This window comes from Elephantulus edwardii, unplaced genomic scaffold, assembly GCF_000299155.1.
Source record: "Elephantulus edwardii isolate Elephantulus edwardi_28Jun2011 unplaced genomic scaffold, EleEdw1.0 scaffold00052, whole genome shotgun sequence".
NCBI lineage: Eukaryota > Metazoa > Chordata > Mammalia > Macroscelidea > Macroscelididae > Elephantulus > Elephantulus edwardii.
In genome coordinates, this window is record NW_006399802.1 from 4,054,874 (window position 1) to 4,070,795 (window position 15,922).

The 15,922-nt window shown below is 43.6% G+C and overlaps 1 protein-coding gene across 1 annotated transcript in view; it reads right to left on the reverse strand.

Moving 5' to 3' along the window:
* CORO2A (coronin, actin binding protein, 2A) overlaps window positions 1–14,671 on the reverse strand; it is a 32,881-nt gene extending 18,210 nt beyond the window's left edge. The window contains exons 1-2 of the mRNA XM_006886873.1: window positions 14,640–14,671; window positions 13,690–13,930 (exon numbers count right to left, since the gene is read on the reverse strand). Coding sequence (XP_006886935.1) covers window positions 13,690–13,890 — 201 coding nt within the window. The 5' untranslated portion in view covers window positions 13,891–13,930; window positions 14,640–14,671. The remainder of the gene's footprint in view (window positions 1–13,689; window positions 13,931–14,639) is intronic.
* Window positions 14,672–15,922: the final 1,251 nt, after the last annotated feature.

Consider the following 15,922-nt stretch of genomic DNA (forward strand, 5'->3'; position numbering starts at 1 on the left):
CATCAAATTGAATCTGACTGGTACAGGAGGAGATTGTCCTTCCTTCTCCAGCAGAGCATCTGGTGGATTTGAACCACTCACCTCTGGGATTGCAGTGCAGCTTCTTGCCATTAGGCCACCAGAGCTCCCTTCTCCATCAGGTTTTCAGAGGCTGTAAAGTGCACTGGAGAAGAAGGTCCATCTTTCTCCTGCAGAGTGGCTAAGGGATTCAAACTACTTTACCCCTAAGCTGCACGAGGCCACCAGAGATTTACATGTCAGGCCCTTGACCTGGTAATTTGCTAATATTTGAATTCGCTCCAGTCACCTCAGAAAGTAGTATAAGATCTCCCATTTTACAAATGGAGAAGCTGGGATCAGGCAGGGTGCCTATCTCATAATAAGCGACACAGAGCCAGTCCATAGCAGAGCCAGCAGAACTGGGATGCTTCCTTCACGGCCTGGTCTGCTTCTTGCTGTTCCCATGCCCTAGGCACCCTCAGCATCATGCAGGTCTTTCACTGAAGAATGACCATGGATGTGCCTGGCTGCACTCAATCTGCAAGCAGTGACTGGTGAGTTAGTCACGGGTCCCACACAGGAGCCTCCCATCTTGTGGAGAAAAGAGGATGTGATATACTCGGGGCTCAGAGAAAGAGGCAGATAAAGAGCATGGGTGTCAGTCAAGGAAGACTTCCTGCAGGAAGAGGCTTTTAAATTACGCCTCCTAGAAAGAGGGGTAGACGTTGATCAGGATAGGGTGGAGAAGAGAGATTTTAATTCAGAAATGTGGGCTGGGCTCTGTCTTTTTTAAGTACGGAGGATCCTGAAGCAGGCAGAATGGAAGGCAGGAGCAACATTGGTGGAAAAGGAAGTCAGGGAAGAGGGGCGAGGCTCTAAGCAGGGTTCATGGCTGGACTTGATGAGAGATGGACAAATAAACAGAAGAGCCATGTCCTGACTATGGGTTGTGAGGCATGGGGCTGGGACCTGTCCAGAAGAGACTGAGAATTGAGAAAGAGGAATGCTCTACAATGCTGGGAAGGTACCCACTTCTAGAAGGCACATCTCATTCATACTTCCACAGAGGAACATTACAAGGATTTACCACAGAATCTAATGCACAGGACTGGAGGTGGTGGACCAGAGACCATGTGGTACCTTGCTTGATTACCTCCAGTGACAGGGAGCTCATTTCCTTTCAAGGTGTCTTTTCCACTTTTGTTGTAGTTGTGAATCATCGAGTTAGAATCAATCCATAGCTGACCCTCCCGTGGTTTTCAGAGGCAATCAATCAGATGGGATGAAAATGCCCATCTTTCTCCCTCAGAGCTTTGAATCACATACCTTTGGGTTGGCAGCACAATTTCTTACCACTAAGGCACCAGAGAGCCCTATTTCACTTTTAGATCTTACTGACTGGAGAAAATGTTTCACACATTGAGCCGAGCGATGCTCCTTCTATGCCTCTATTTCTCATTTCAATTCTACCTCTGTCCCTGAGAATCCCATAAACATTTCTGGCCCCTTTGCCTCAGACCAATCTCTTGGGTATCTGAAGTCAGAGGAACCATTCCTTGATTCTAATCTTTTCCAGGTTAAGGCCCACAGGACTACAAGGGTTTTCAGAGCTCCCAGCACAGCCTGCATTGCTAAAGAGGAACCTGAGTGTGGAGGAAACAGCCACGTGCTCTGGAAGGCCCTGGCGGTAGAGGGTTTTGATAACGGAGACAGGGAGGCATTGAGCAAAGGAGGGACACAGACAGAGGCAAGCTTGAGCGGGGTCAGCCTAGCCTGGACCATCAGTGCAGTGCGACCTCCCCTTTCTTGTAACCTGAAGGCCAGAGTGTCCAACCCACCTCTCAGGCTCATGGCTCCCCAGTGATTCTGTCTCCCCCTCCCCCTCCTTGCAGGTTTTGTAGCACAGTCCACCCTCCTCACCCCTTAGAGTGGCACTGCTGCAGGTGGAAGCGGGGGCAGTGCCAGAAAGCCAATTCTGGCACGTCCCTGAGGCTCAGGGCGGCCTCTGCCCAGCCCATTCTCAAGCTGCCTTTGTTCGGGCGCACAGTCCTTGGTTGCCAGGCGGTGGGTGCTGGTTGCGAAACTCTCCTTCCAGTCTCCCTCCAAGGTCCCCACAGGTCACAATGTGCACGCCATAAAACGCAAGAGGGTGGCACCCCGGCTGCAGCCTGAATACCTGACACGCCCGGGCAGCCTGGCTCCCCTGAGAACTTCCGGGACATGGGGGCCAAGGCCAGGTGCCTTTTACCTCGAAGTTCCTTTACACATTTATCAAATACTTAGCTAATCGGCCTCCTTCACTCCCACTCGGCTTGTTTACTGAGCACCTCTCTGGCATGAGACACAATCAATCTTTGGTAGCCAAGGAGCGGCTGTGGATCACGGCCAAACCTCAGGAGCAACATGGGAATTAAAGGGAGGGTTAAATGAGCATAAACCGCACAGCCAGGTCTAGGCTGTCACTCAGGTCCTCTGCCTTCCTTCTTAGGTCCTTTGGAAAATTCAGCCAATGAGGCTCAGTGTTCTCATCTATACAATGGGCAGCATTTGTAAGGCAGCAAGCAAGCACTCCATCTCTAGGCACAGGGTCTGTGATGGGGGGTCCAGCACCACTGGTCCATTCCCCTCTCCCAGGTTCACGTACACGTTAGACGTGGTTATGAAAAAGTGTATAAACCAACTGCAGTGTGAGGACTATATTTGGAGCTTAATCTTAAACTAACCAATCACAAAGGCGTTTCTGAGGCAGTCTGGGCCATTTAAGTAGATTCAGGAATCAGATGATACAAGGGAGTTGATGCTGTGATCATGATACTGCAATTATGTCAGATGTCCCCACTCTGCAGTCAGGCACTGAAGTTTGTGGGGGTCAGGTGTGAGAACAGGGCTGCCAGATTTGATGCATTAAACTACAGACATCCAGTTAAATCAGAACCTCAAATGAACAAGAAATTGGATTTTCCCCCTCAATATAAGTATGACCACTTCAATAGTTTATTTGCCATTTTGCACTCAATTGTGTTTCCCACAGATACGTGCTGGAATCCTGATCCTGTATTTGTGACATAATCTTGTTTAGAAATAGGGTTTCTTTACTAATTAAGCAGATCAGACCTCTATCTAGTCACTTTTGAGTTCTAAAAAGAGCAAAGTGAATTCTAAATGTAATCACTTGGGAGTTAGAAAAGAACAGTTATAAAAAGATACATGATTCAAGCAAGAGGGAGGTAGACCTAGGGGAGGATTATCTGCAGGCTGAGGAAGCAGAGGAAGTGGCAACGGCAGGATGAGGCAAGGCTTTGTTCTGCTGAACCAGCCATGAGCTGAGGCCGATGCAACAGTACCCCCAAGAAGGAAAACCGCGCACAATCTAAACTCTGATCTCAACTATTAGCCTCCAGAGCTGTTAAAAAAAAATCCAAAAAAACACATATTCCTGCTCTTTAAAGTCACATTATGTAATTAAAAAACTTACACTGAAAATCATTCGGCCCACCGAGAAACCAAAACCCTTGTTTCTGAGTCCACAGCCAACTCCTGACGACCTCCTAGTACTGAGTAGAACTGTCCTATAGGCAGTAATCCTGACAGACCTCTAGTGGCTTAGTGGTAAGGAATTGTGCTGCTAATCCAAAGGTACGCAGTTCAAATCTACTAGCTGCTCCATGGGGGAAAGAGGAGCAATCTACTTCAGTGCTCTTTATTGCCTTTGAAAACCTGCTCGAGGGTTAGCTATGAGTCACCCCAGACTCAACGGCACACAACACAAAAATCTTTACAGGAGCAGACGGTCACATCTTTCTTCTGAACAGTAGGCTCAAACTGCTGACCTTTCAGTTAACAACTGATCTCTTTACCTACTGCACCACCAAGGCTCCTTAATTATATGATAGTTTCCTATGAAATGAAACATGACAACTACCATGTTGTTGTTGTGTGGCATTGAGTTGCCTGCAACTCACAGCAACCCTATATACGTTAGCTCTGAATGTGAGCCAATCTCATGATCTCCAACAGACTTAATCCCATTTCTCCAGTCACTGGGTCAATCCATCTCCTCCTGGGTCTTCCTCTCCTATTCTGACCCTCCACCCTTCCAAGTATGATGTTCCTCTCCAAGGACTGGTCTCTCTTGGCCACATGCCCAAAGTATGTCAACAGAACCTCAAAATCCTTGCCTCCAGGGAGCAGCCTAGTTTCACCCCCTCCAAGACAGACCTGTTTGTTCTCCTGGTAGCCCACGGTATGTTCAAAACTCTTCCTCAACACAACTACCATAAAGCCTAGAAATTTAACTCCAGGGTATTAATCCCAGAGAAATAGAAACTCTTATTCACCTGTAGATTTTTATATGATTTTTACAGCCCAAAACTATCATAATCCAGATGTCCTTCAGTGAGTAAACAGAAGAACAAACAATGATGTAGCCCCGCCAGGGAACATTTTGCAGCAATTAAAAGGAATTAACCACTGAGAGATACAACAACTCAGATAAAGTGCCAGAGAATGACTCCTAATGAGTAAATCCAATCCTAAAAGATTAAAGACAATAGGATTCCAATTACACAACACCCTTAAAATTACAAAAAAAAAAAAAAATGGGGAGTAGTAGTTTTGAAAAATCAAGAGGGAATGGGGTGAAATGGGGAATGACTATGATATGGCATTACAAGGTACCCTTGACTGATGGAAATGTTCTCTTTCTTGATGTTATCAATGTCAATAGAATGGTGGTGATGTTCTACTACAGTTTAGCTGTCACTGGAGATGTACCTGGGTGGTACAAGTGGTTATCATGTCAGCTATTAATCAAAAGGTTGGAAGTTCAAGTCCACCCCGAAGTGTCTTGGAAGAAAAGCCTGGCAATCAGAGAAATTAGAACCATATGATACACAGTTTAACTCCAACGAGTGAGGCCATCATGCACAGGTGTTGACTCAACAGTAATCGGTTTAACTACTAGAGAAATGGGACTACGGTTACAAGTTAGCAATCTGTCCTCAAATCTTCGATGGATGCCATTATGCTTCCAAAATAATATGCTTAATTGACAAGAAAAAATAAGTTTAAAGATGCTATTTCTCTTCAATTGTGATTTAACTGGACATTCTACAATGTAAGTGGGTAACCCTGACAGCAGGTTGAACATGCAGGCTCAGCATCATCATAGTGCTATGTATGAGAAGCTCCGATCGGTGGCTCTCCTCTCCTGGGAGAGCCTGGATCCCCAGGAGTCTGGGAAGGTAGCAATTCCCGTGTGTCTTCAAGCTATTTTTGCTATCTCACAAAGCCCAGAGGAAATGTCATATTTTACCGAGGCTCAGGCTGGGTTTCCATTCCTGCAGGAGCCCTTGTGATTCAGACCATGGTCCTTCCACTCTCTTGCTACGCATCAGAGAGCTGGACAATGACTAAGGATGACAGAAGAAGAATTTATGCCTTTGAGTTGTGGTGTTGGGGAAGAGCACTCAAAATCCCATGATGAAAGTTATACAAGTGTTCAGGTCTTTTGCTCATTGTGTCACTACGAGTCGTCAATATTCTATCATTTTCTCCATCTAGTCTTCCATGTGTCTTTCTATAATTTTTACTCTATTGCAACTGTTTAACTACATTTTCTAAATGTTCTTGGTGTGTACAAATGCTATTCAGTTAAAGAAGTGATAAAACAGATTTATGACAAAACTTTTGCCAATTCAATAATTTTTACATGTATAATTCAATAATCTTGATGACATTATTCGTGTTGTATAATTGTAATTCATTTCTGACTTTTATATTCAGCTACAAAGCAAAACACTTTGACTATAGGTTCTTTTGGGTTTTTCCATAGACAATCACATCTTTTAGTAAATATCTTATCTCTTTCTATTAAAACTTAACATCTTTAGCTTATTTTTGTAGTCTTATGTGCAGGTCAGAAACCTGTGTCATATTCCTGATTTTAGAGGGATGTATTTTTTTTTAAAGTGATGTTTTCATCATCTTAACAAAGGGTAGAAGTTAACATCACTTGCATGTCCTGTCATGCAATGAACTGTGGAGGATACATCAATTATATAATATTCTTGCGAAAAATTCAGAACTTGAGTCAAATCAGGAAGACACAATTTGACAGATCCAAACTTAGAAGCATTCTAAAAAAACCTGATTTTCTGCTCCTTAAAAAATGGTAATGTCACAAAATAAAACAGATGAAGACACATGACACTAGATGCCAGGCGTGGCTCTAAACTGGATTCTGTAAAGGGGGAGGAAATTGGCCTGAAGGGCACTATTGGGACAACAAGCACAATTCAAATCTAGATTGCATATTATAATAACTACATTATATCTATGTTATGTTTTCAGGAAGTGGCTATATTAGAGAATATTCTTGTTCTTGGCAGACACAGGCTGAAGTACAGTGTTTAAGGATCAAGAAGGGTCATGGTATCCCTAACGCTTTTTGATGGTTTAAAAAATAAGAAATGCTGGCGAGCTCTGGTGGCCTAGTGGCAGGAAATTGCACTGCAATCCCAGAGGTGCACGGTTCAAATCCACCAGATGCTCTGCTGAAGAAGGAGAAACAATCGCCTCCTGTACCAGTCAGATCCAATTTGATGGGACACACATAAAATAAATAAATAAAAATTGAAAAAAAATAAGAAATGCATATACAGAAACAGAGAAAGGAGGGAAGGAAGGCCTAAACATCACATCTGCCAAACACTAACAACTGGTGAATGTCAGGCAGTCTGACCCCATGAGCCACTCTGTGGGAGAACAGGCTTGTCTCTCTGTAAAACCACAGAACAGGGAAGCCTATGGGCGCAGCTCTACTGTGTCCTATAAGGTCAATGTAAGGTCAGAAAGGACTCAATGGCATTCAGATAGAACAATTATGTTCTCTTTTAAAGTATAGCTTCATTTGAATGGCTTTTAACTTAAGATAAATGAATGACACTTTTTGTAATATGTTTGTCTACTTTCACGCAATGCTGTCTTTTAAGATTCATCCATATTTCTGTTTTTTTCCCGTAATTTCTCCCAGTTCATGGTTGTCTATTCAATAATATGATGCCATAGTTTATTTATTCATTCTCAGACATTTTGGTCTTTCCAGTTTATATTATTTGGTAATATTCTCAGACATTTTGGTCTTTCCAGTTTATATTTCTTGGTAATATAAACAACGTCCATATGTACAGTCTCCAAGTTCTGTGCACAAAGCATGCTTTTGACACTATATAGATGGACAGAATTTCTGGGTTAAAGAGTATAAAGAGCTCCGAGGGTCTCGTGGTAAGAAGCTGCACTGCCATCTCAAAGGCACGTGGTTAGAACCCATCAGCTGCTCGACGGAAAAAGGATGTGCAATCTCCTCCCATGCGATTCACTGCCCTTGCTATCACGATTGTCAGATTTTTACACTTTTGCCAGACTGGTCTCCATGATGGTTTACTAATGAGATTGACTTCTTCTTAATATTATTATTACCCAGTTGTCGTTAGGTGCCACTGACTTGGTTCTGACTCATAGTAACTCTATGTACAATTAGAACAAAACATTGTCCAGCTACCTGGTTCTCATAACCACAGCCATGACTAAGTCCACTAGGGCAGGCAGGGTGTCAATCCATCCTGTGGAGAGTCTTCCCCTTTTTTTCTGACCTTCCACTTGACCAAGCACGTTCTTCTCCAGGGACTGGGACCTCCTGATAATCTGCTCAATGTATGTGAGATAACAGCTCACCACCTTCACCACCAAGGAACATTGGCTGCTCTTCAGAGGTCAACCTACTTTATCAGTCTTTTCTAGAAACCTACTTTTGGATTAAAAAAAAAACCCAAACCCTCTCTAATGCATTTCTTCACCGCATATTTATCAGTATTTTATATTATAGAGGTTTATGGGTTTTTCTAAGTGGTATAGCACTGGTCTGTCCATTTGTACAGAGGTAACTCATGGTTGCTGTGATGCTGAACACTGTGACAGTGATGCTTCAAATGCAATAATGGTTACCCACAGCAGATAGTGTTTGGTGGAGCGTCCCGATTAAAACAAGCTTGGAAACAGGACTGGCATTCACTTCTGAAATAGCTTGCCTCTGGAAACTCTATCAACTTGGAGAAACGATGGAAGTTATACAAGTGTTCAGGTCTTTCCTTCATAGGGTTGCTATGAGTCGTCTACGACTCGACGGCACTTAACAACTTAACAAAAACATGGGTTGCTGTGCTACTGGGGGCTATTTCCTAAGTATTTAAAAGCTCAGTACTGTAATCCATAGTGGACAAGTTTCATTGGATCGTCCAGACTAAGACAAGACAGGTTAGGAAGATAGGCCTGGAGATCCACTTCTTAAAAAAAAAAACAAAACAGACCAAAACAAAGAACTCATGCAATATTATTCAAAATGGGTGAGCCGGGAGGACATTATGCTGAGTGAAATATCTCAGTCGCAAAAGGACAAATACTGCATGATGCCACTGCTGTCAGGGTTGGGGTAAGACTGAGAAAAACTGGATAAATTGTGTATACTGCACTGAAACAGATGAGGGAGAGAATAATTTAAAAGTGATATATGAGATATCGGGTATTATGGTTATCACAAAAGTCCACAATTAAGGTTGCAGAGTGGAATGTACTTGGGGCAATGGGATTGTGTACCAGGGAGGGAGTTTTTCTATCACTTTTCCAAGAGAGGAGCGAACTGAGTGTGGAGGGGAAGGGCTGGACGGGCAGAGAAGTGCAGCAATGAATGAATGGAAATCCAAAATCTCTGTAAATGTTCATTAAAATTATTAAAATTAAAATTACACGCAAAAAAACCCCAAAACCAGACCACCACCAAAGCTCAACAAATCAAACCAGTGAAATCAAACCACTGCTTCCGAGGAGCAGTGAAATGCTGACTCACGGTGAACACCAGAAGATGAGCTGCTCAGGTTGGAAAGGACACGAAATATGACGGGGTAAGAGCTATCGCCTCAACGCAGGGCTAGACTTAACACCATGAAAGGAGAGAGTTTTCAAGACCTTCATTTTAATACAACTTTATTCAAGTTTACACATCAACCACGAACGTCAAACGTGGAAAAACCCAGAAGTTTACCAACTTTACCAACTTTTGCAGTTCCAAAACAAGCAAACATGTAAATCAAGATGCATTGCTCAATGTCGGTGAATGGATTGCAAAAGCTCAAAACAAAGGATCAGTAGTTGGAAAACCTAGTCTTGGCGATAGAAATAACAAATAGGCTGCATGTAGAATTTTGCAAGAATATCTGTTTATTCATTGCAGTGTCCTTTCCCAAGAACATAATGATGACTATGCACATGGAACTCACTGGATGGAATATGCAGGAACGACGGAGAAGCTCAGTAAGTCAGCACAGGTCTGGGTCAACTGCAGGACAGATCATCAATTGCTCAAAAGAAGTTCAAGATGAAGCGGAAGAAAATGAAGCTAAGTCCAGAAGAGCCAAAGTATGACCCTGAGAATATTCCACCTGAATTGATGAGATTGTCGAACTGACAAGAGCACCTACATAACAGGTTTAATGTACTGTAATGACCAAAGACCACAAGAGTTTGGAATGACATCAAGAATGTCATGCATGAAGAAAGCAAAAGGTCACTAAAATGACAGGAAAGAAAGAAAGAAAATATCAAAATGGATGTCAGAAAAGACTTTGAAACTTGTTTTTGAACAAAGAGTAGCTATAAAGTTAATGGAAGAAATGAAGCAAAATAAACAGAAAATGTCAAAGGCAGTTCAAGAAGACAGAGTAAAGAATTACAATGATATGTGCAAAGACCTAGAGTTAGTAAACCAACAGAGAAGAACATGCTTAGTGTTTCTCAGGCTGAGTGAACTTAAGATAAATGTCAAGTCTTGAGTTGCATCATTCAAAGATTCATAAAAAAAATTCAATGGGCACAGAATCAAATAATGCAAGAAGTGTGATGGAAGGAATACACAGAGTCATTGTACCAAAAGTGAGTGGTTGATATTTAACCATTTCAGGAGGTAACATACGATTAAGAACTGATGGTAACGAAGAAGGAAGTCCAAGTTGCATAAAGTTTGTCAAAAGCCAAAGCTCCGGGGATTGACAGAATACCAATTGAAATGACTCAATAAAGGGATACAACTCTGAAGTGTGGATTCATCTTTCCAAAGAAGTCAGTGTAGATTCATCTTTCCCAAGAAGTCAGTGTGGATTAATCTTTCCCAAGAAATGTGGAAGAAAATTTCCAGTCAGACCAATTGGAAGAGATCCATATATATTCCTATTCCAAATAAAAGTGATCTAACGGGGGAAAGTGATCCAACAGAAGGCAGGAATCATCATTGTCATTAATACCACACAGCAGTGAAATTTTGCTTAAGGTAATAAAAAAAATTGTTGGAATAGTACTTTGACAGGAACTATCAGAAATTCAAGCTAAATTCAGAAGAGACCATGGAACAAAGACTATCACGGCAGATGCCAAATGGATCTTGGATGAAAGCGTAGAATCTAAAAAGATGTTTACCTCTGTTTTATTGAAGATGTTTAGCCATTTGACTATGTGGATAATAACAAATTATAGATAATAGTGAGAATAATAGGAATTCTTCTCTTTCTTATTGTCATTGACTTGGTTCTGACTCGTAGCTGACCTTTCAACAAGTTTCTAAGGCTGCAAATTGCATGGGAGGAGTCTGTCCATCTTTCTCCCAGGGAATGGTAGGTGGATTTGAACCACCAGAGGAACAGAGTCTTTGCATTACAGCATAATTCCTACGGATTACACCACCAGACCTCCATTAAAGGGAATTCCAGAACACTTAATTGTGCTAATGCAAAACCTGTACATAACCCAAAAGGCAGTTATTTTAATAGAACAAGGCGACACTAGGTGGTGTAAAAGGAGGACTGACATTGTCAAGGATTTAAGATCACTTGGATCCACCATCAATGTCTATCCATAGATGCATAAATCAGGAAATCAAATAATATACTGCAATTGAGCAAATCTACTGCTAACAACTGCTTCAAAGTGTTAAAAAGCAAAGATGTTACCTTAAGAACTAAGGTGCACTTGACTCAATGAATAAAAAAGATGAAAGAAGAACGGATACATTTTAATCACGATGTTGGTGAAGAAGACTGAATATCCTATCAAATGCCAAAGGGAGTGCTGGTGGCTGGCGAGGGGAGTGGTTTGATGTCGCCAGCTGCTCCTCAGGAGAAAGATGCACAATCTCCTCCTGATGTCCAGCCTCTGAAAACCCACTGGAGTATCATCTATGAGTGGGTTCTGACTTGACCACAATGAGTGGGTGAGTGATGGACTATCTGCAGAACAAACCAACCTGTCTTGGAGGAAGTACAGCCAGAATGTTCCTTAGAAACGATAATGGTAAAGTGCAACAATGAATGAATGGAAATCCAAAGTCTCCGTAAATTTTCAGTGAAATTAATACTAAATTTAAAAAAAATGATAATGGTAAAACTTTTTCGTATTCTGTAAACTTCGGTTACGAGACCCTTGTCTGAAATGGCATTGAAAAATGTTTTTCCCCAGTCAGTAGGTTTTCTTTTCACCGTATGAGGAAAAGTTTTTTATGTGCCCGGAGACTGAATGTTTAAAAGGACCCATTCATCAATTTTATCCTCTCCTGGCTATGCCTAATGGCGAAACTTTGGACATTTTGTCAGGAAGGACCTGTCCCTGAAGAAGGACACCATGCTTAGCAGTTAAGGGTCAGTGTAGAAGATGAACACCCTCAGAGATGGACTGCGACAGGGGCTCCAACAATAGGCTCCAACATGACAACCCTGGGAGGACACTCCTGGAGCAGCTGGTGTGATGTTCTGTCATACACAAGCTTGCTATGAGTCATGGTCAACTTGATGCATTAAAAACAATAATCACCACCACATCAACAATGACTGCGTTTCTTTCATGGATTTCTTCCATTCTCTGTTTCCTGCCTCCAATTTTGAGTTTATTATTATTCTTTTCCTAATTTATTAAGCTGTATGTTTGGTCAGTTTTCAACCTTCTTTGATTCCCTAATAAGAGCATCCAATTAGTTAAATACCATGTTTTCACACAAGGAATGCTCATGTAATAGGTTTTGCCAACTGTACCATTCCTCCAACAGGTATTTTCATAAACTTGTTATGCTAATTTTTTTACAGCAACATGTAATACAATCTTATTTGCATAAACATACGTTATTTCCTTAAAGGAGCAATTTCCTTACATCTCATGTTTTATGATTTACTTTCATTACTGTTTAGTTCTAGGTATTTTTAAATTTCTATTTTGGTTTTGTTTTCCTTTGACCTCTCTGTTAGAAATTGTTTTCAAATTTCCAAATGAATGGGAATCTAACATTTATCTCTTGTTATTGATTTCTAACTCAATTGCATTGTGATCAGAGATCCTGGTCAATGAAATATTAAATCATATTTATGACTTAAACTTCAAAAGCCCTTTGAGGGCCTAAGTTAGTGATGAGTTGTTTTACCTGACTCTTAACAGGGGTTTCCATGCTTAGTAACAACCTCCAGCTCTGAGTATATTTTTCTGATCTTGATCTGGGAATTCTGACCATCCTGGGGTTGCTTTCCTCTGGAGAAGTTTTCTGGTGCAGCCCACTTGAGATCTCTCCACCTCCTGTGAGATTCTAGCTCAAGCCATAGACTTGATTCAGCAACCTGACACCAGTAACCAGAAAAAGATCTAATATTATGTAAAACTAGTATTCGTTTAGGGAGCTCTGATGGCTTAGTGGTAAGGTCTTGTACTGTCAACCCAAAGGTACATGGTTCAAATCCACTAGCTGTTTCATGGGAGAATGATAGGTAAACTCTTCCCATGTGACTTACAGTGTCTGAAAACGCACTAGAGGGTCAGTTCCAACCCAACAACACATTAACAACAATATTAATTTTGGGAGCTCTGGTTATCTAGTGGTAAGGACTCATTACCAATCCAAAGGCACATGGTTCAAATCCACTAGCTGCTTCGAGGAAGAAAAATGGACACTCTCCTTCTGTGCAATGTACAGCCTCTGAAAACCCACTGGAGGGTCAGGGGTGGGTCAGTTCTGACTCAATGACACAAAACAACAGCAACAACAACAATAGTATTAGTTTATCCTCAAAAGATTAATTTCTCTTTTATCCTGGAAAGATCTAGATTTTGTTAAATTACACTCAGAGGGCTTGAAAATTGCTGAACAGCAGTAACTTCATATGATCCAACCTATACCATCAGCGTCTACCCTCACAACAAGCCTGTTTTCCCAGTCTGCTAAATTCTTCTCTCTCTTATCTAGATTTTGGCTCAATGTTTGTTTCCTTTGGGGTGCAGAAGGGGACTTTGGGGATTTCTCCAATTTCCTGTGCAATCATGAAACATTAGATATTATTCAGGAGTGAATTATTTTGCCATGGGGTGAGGAGCTCTTTGGAGATCTAGACCAGTGGTTGGAAGCTGAAATCCTGGCACAGACATGTTGTCCTCAATCAGGAAATGAAAGCTTTAAGAGGTAAAATGACTTATCCAGAGTCATGGAGTTGGAAACAAGCAGGGGAAGGCCTTGGACCCACATGTGTGATGAGTAGCCCTGCTCTCCCCACTTCTCTTTGTCCTGTGGTGCCCCCCCAAGTCACTGGGACATGGAGTCCTCAGCATCCTTACCTGGTGCAGAGGGATGACGAGGAAGGCGCCCCCCCCAGCACACTCAGTCACCACAGCGATGAAGTGAGGGTTCACAGCGCAGAAGTGGTTGTCGTGGACGCTGCGGGTGATGGGCACCGAGTCGTAGCAGTTCTCCTTGCTGGCTGGTTTGCCAAAGACGTGGCGGAACTTGGAGCTCCGGTACTGGGGGTGCCATGACATCTGTGGGAGACAAAAACAGGACCAGAGGTGTGACACTGACCTGGGAATCCTACGAGGAGACTGTACAAAAGGGCACGACCAGGACAGTGGTCAGTTCCATGTGGACAGTGGTGCGGCGCTGACGGGTGACCGAGTGAACAGCCTGTAATTCTGCGTGTTTGGATAGCCCCGGTGAGGCGTGGTGGGGATGGTGTGTAATTATTGCTCATCTGTTTGCTGATGTTTGAGGTTTTTTTATTCTTTCAAGCATGAACACAAGAAGGCAGAAAACTACGAGAGAGCTCACCCTCTCCTGTCTCACCAGATAGTCCAAACGGCCTTCTCCCTCCATAAATGCCAATAGTGAGGTCTCCAGAGCCAGCCAGCCCAGGCTCAGAGGCCAGCCCTGCTCTTGACCGTTGTGTGGGCTGGTGACTTAACACAAGAAGCCTCAGTTTCCCTATCTATACACTGAGAATAAGAAGACGTCTGTCTCATAGACTTGCCCTGAGAATTACCTATCAAATCATGGCCCATGGCAGATACTTGATAACAATAGCAATTACTGCCACGATTACCATTCAGGTCTCTTGAGCTCTCCTCCTTCATCATTGAGTGTTATATTTGCTTCCTCAAAATTTACTGAGCATCACTGTGTAACCAATCCCTGGGAGCTCGGAGAGGCTAAGCCCCTATCCAGCATTTACAGAAGCACAGAGTCCCTGCGGGGGTGGCCAGCAGAGTGTCTGAGGCATTGGGACCCAGGGTACTCAAGTTTATACAGGGCAGTCCGGGAGGACTTCCTGGAGGAAGCGGTCCTGGAACTGCAATTTGAAGGGTTTAGGTTATGTGCAGAAATGATGTGTGCCACTTCTAGGCTGAAACAAGAAAGCTTGTCTTTGCCTGCAGCACTCTTGTTCTGGCTGAAGGGGTGAGAGGCCACATACATCAAAGTGTGCATCCCTAACAGAAGAGCAGCAACCAGATAAAACGGCAGAGTCTCCATCACTCTGGCCCCCAAGGGACAGTGGAACAGAGCCCCTCTCCCAGCGGACACAAGACAAAACAGAGCTAAGCTTGCAGAGTGTGGGGAGAGAGTAGGGTAATTTGTCACACCGCACATAACATTTGTCAGCCTGCGGATTAAGGCACTGCCCCATGCAGGTGCTTGCTGGCTTCAGCCAATGGCTGTCTGAGCAGGTGGGGCCAGAGCACAGGAAGCCTGAGGCAGAGGCGAGGAGGAAGAGGCGGGACCCAAAACACCTCCCTTAAGTGCAGTAGTGAGAGCTGCAAGCAGGAGAATGAGGCAGCTAGCTTTCCCTTTCAGGATTCCTTGGGCCACTGGGTGGAGAAAAGGTTAGAACAGGTGATGGATGATGGTCACCCAGGTTGGAGCAGGGAACACAGACTTGGGGTGCCTGAGTGCATTAACACTCTGTTCTCCCTCCAGGCTCAGCTCTCTCCTTTTACAAGGCACACTGGGGGACACATGGGGTTTGTCCCAACACTGCGGGGCGAGCTCCTCGCCCCGGCAGCCCCTAGCCATTCCCACAGTGGCAACAACTCCATTTTTCAGTGCTTGTTGTGTGCTAGGCGTTATTGCACATGCATGCCTTGTGTGATCTTAATAGATGGGTGCCCCTCTGATCTGGTTAACAGAGAGAGGGACGGCAGCAGCGAAGCAGAGAGAGGGAAGTGACCACACGGGGTCCCTGAGCTAGTGCGTCAGCCAGCCATGTGGTGAGAGCTGAGTCAGCCCATCTTGGAGACTCCAGCTCCAGGTTCCTGCAGATAACACAGATGCTGACCAGAACTCCCTCACGCCCTAGGGCCCACCTCAGCCTTGAACTGATCACTGTCACCTCCACCTCACAGAAGGCCAGCCCCTGGAAGCTAAGCTCTGGCTCGATGCCTTTCTGAGGGGGGCTGTTGGACCCAGTGAAGAAGCCAGCTGGCCCCAGAGTGGGTGAACATCAGTGCCCTTTTGCCCTGTCCCTCCCCTACAAACTACTCTCACTGCCGCACCCCAGCACTTTTATCTCCTCTGCCAAGG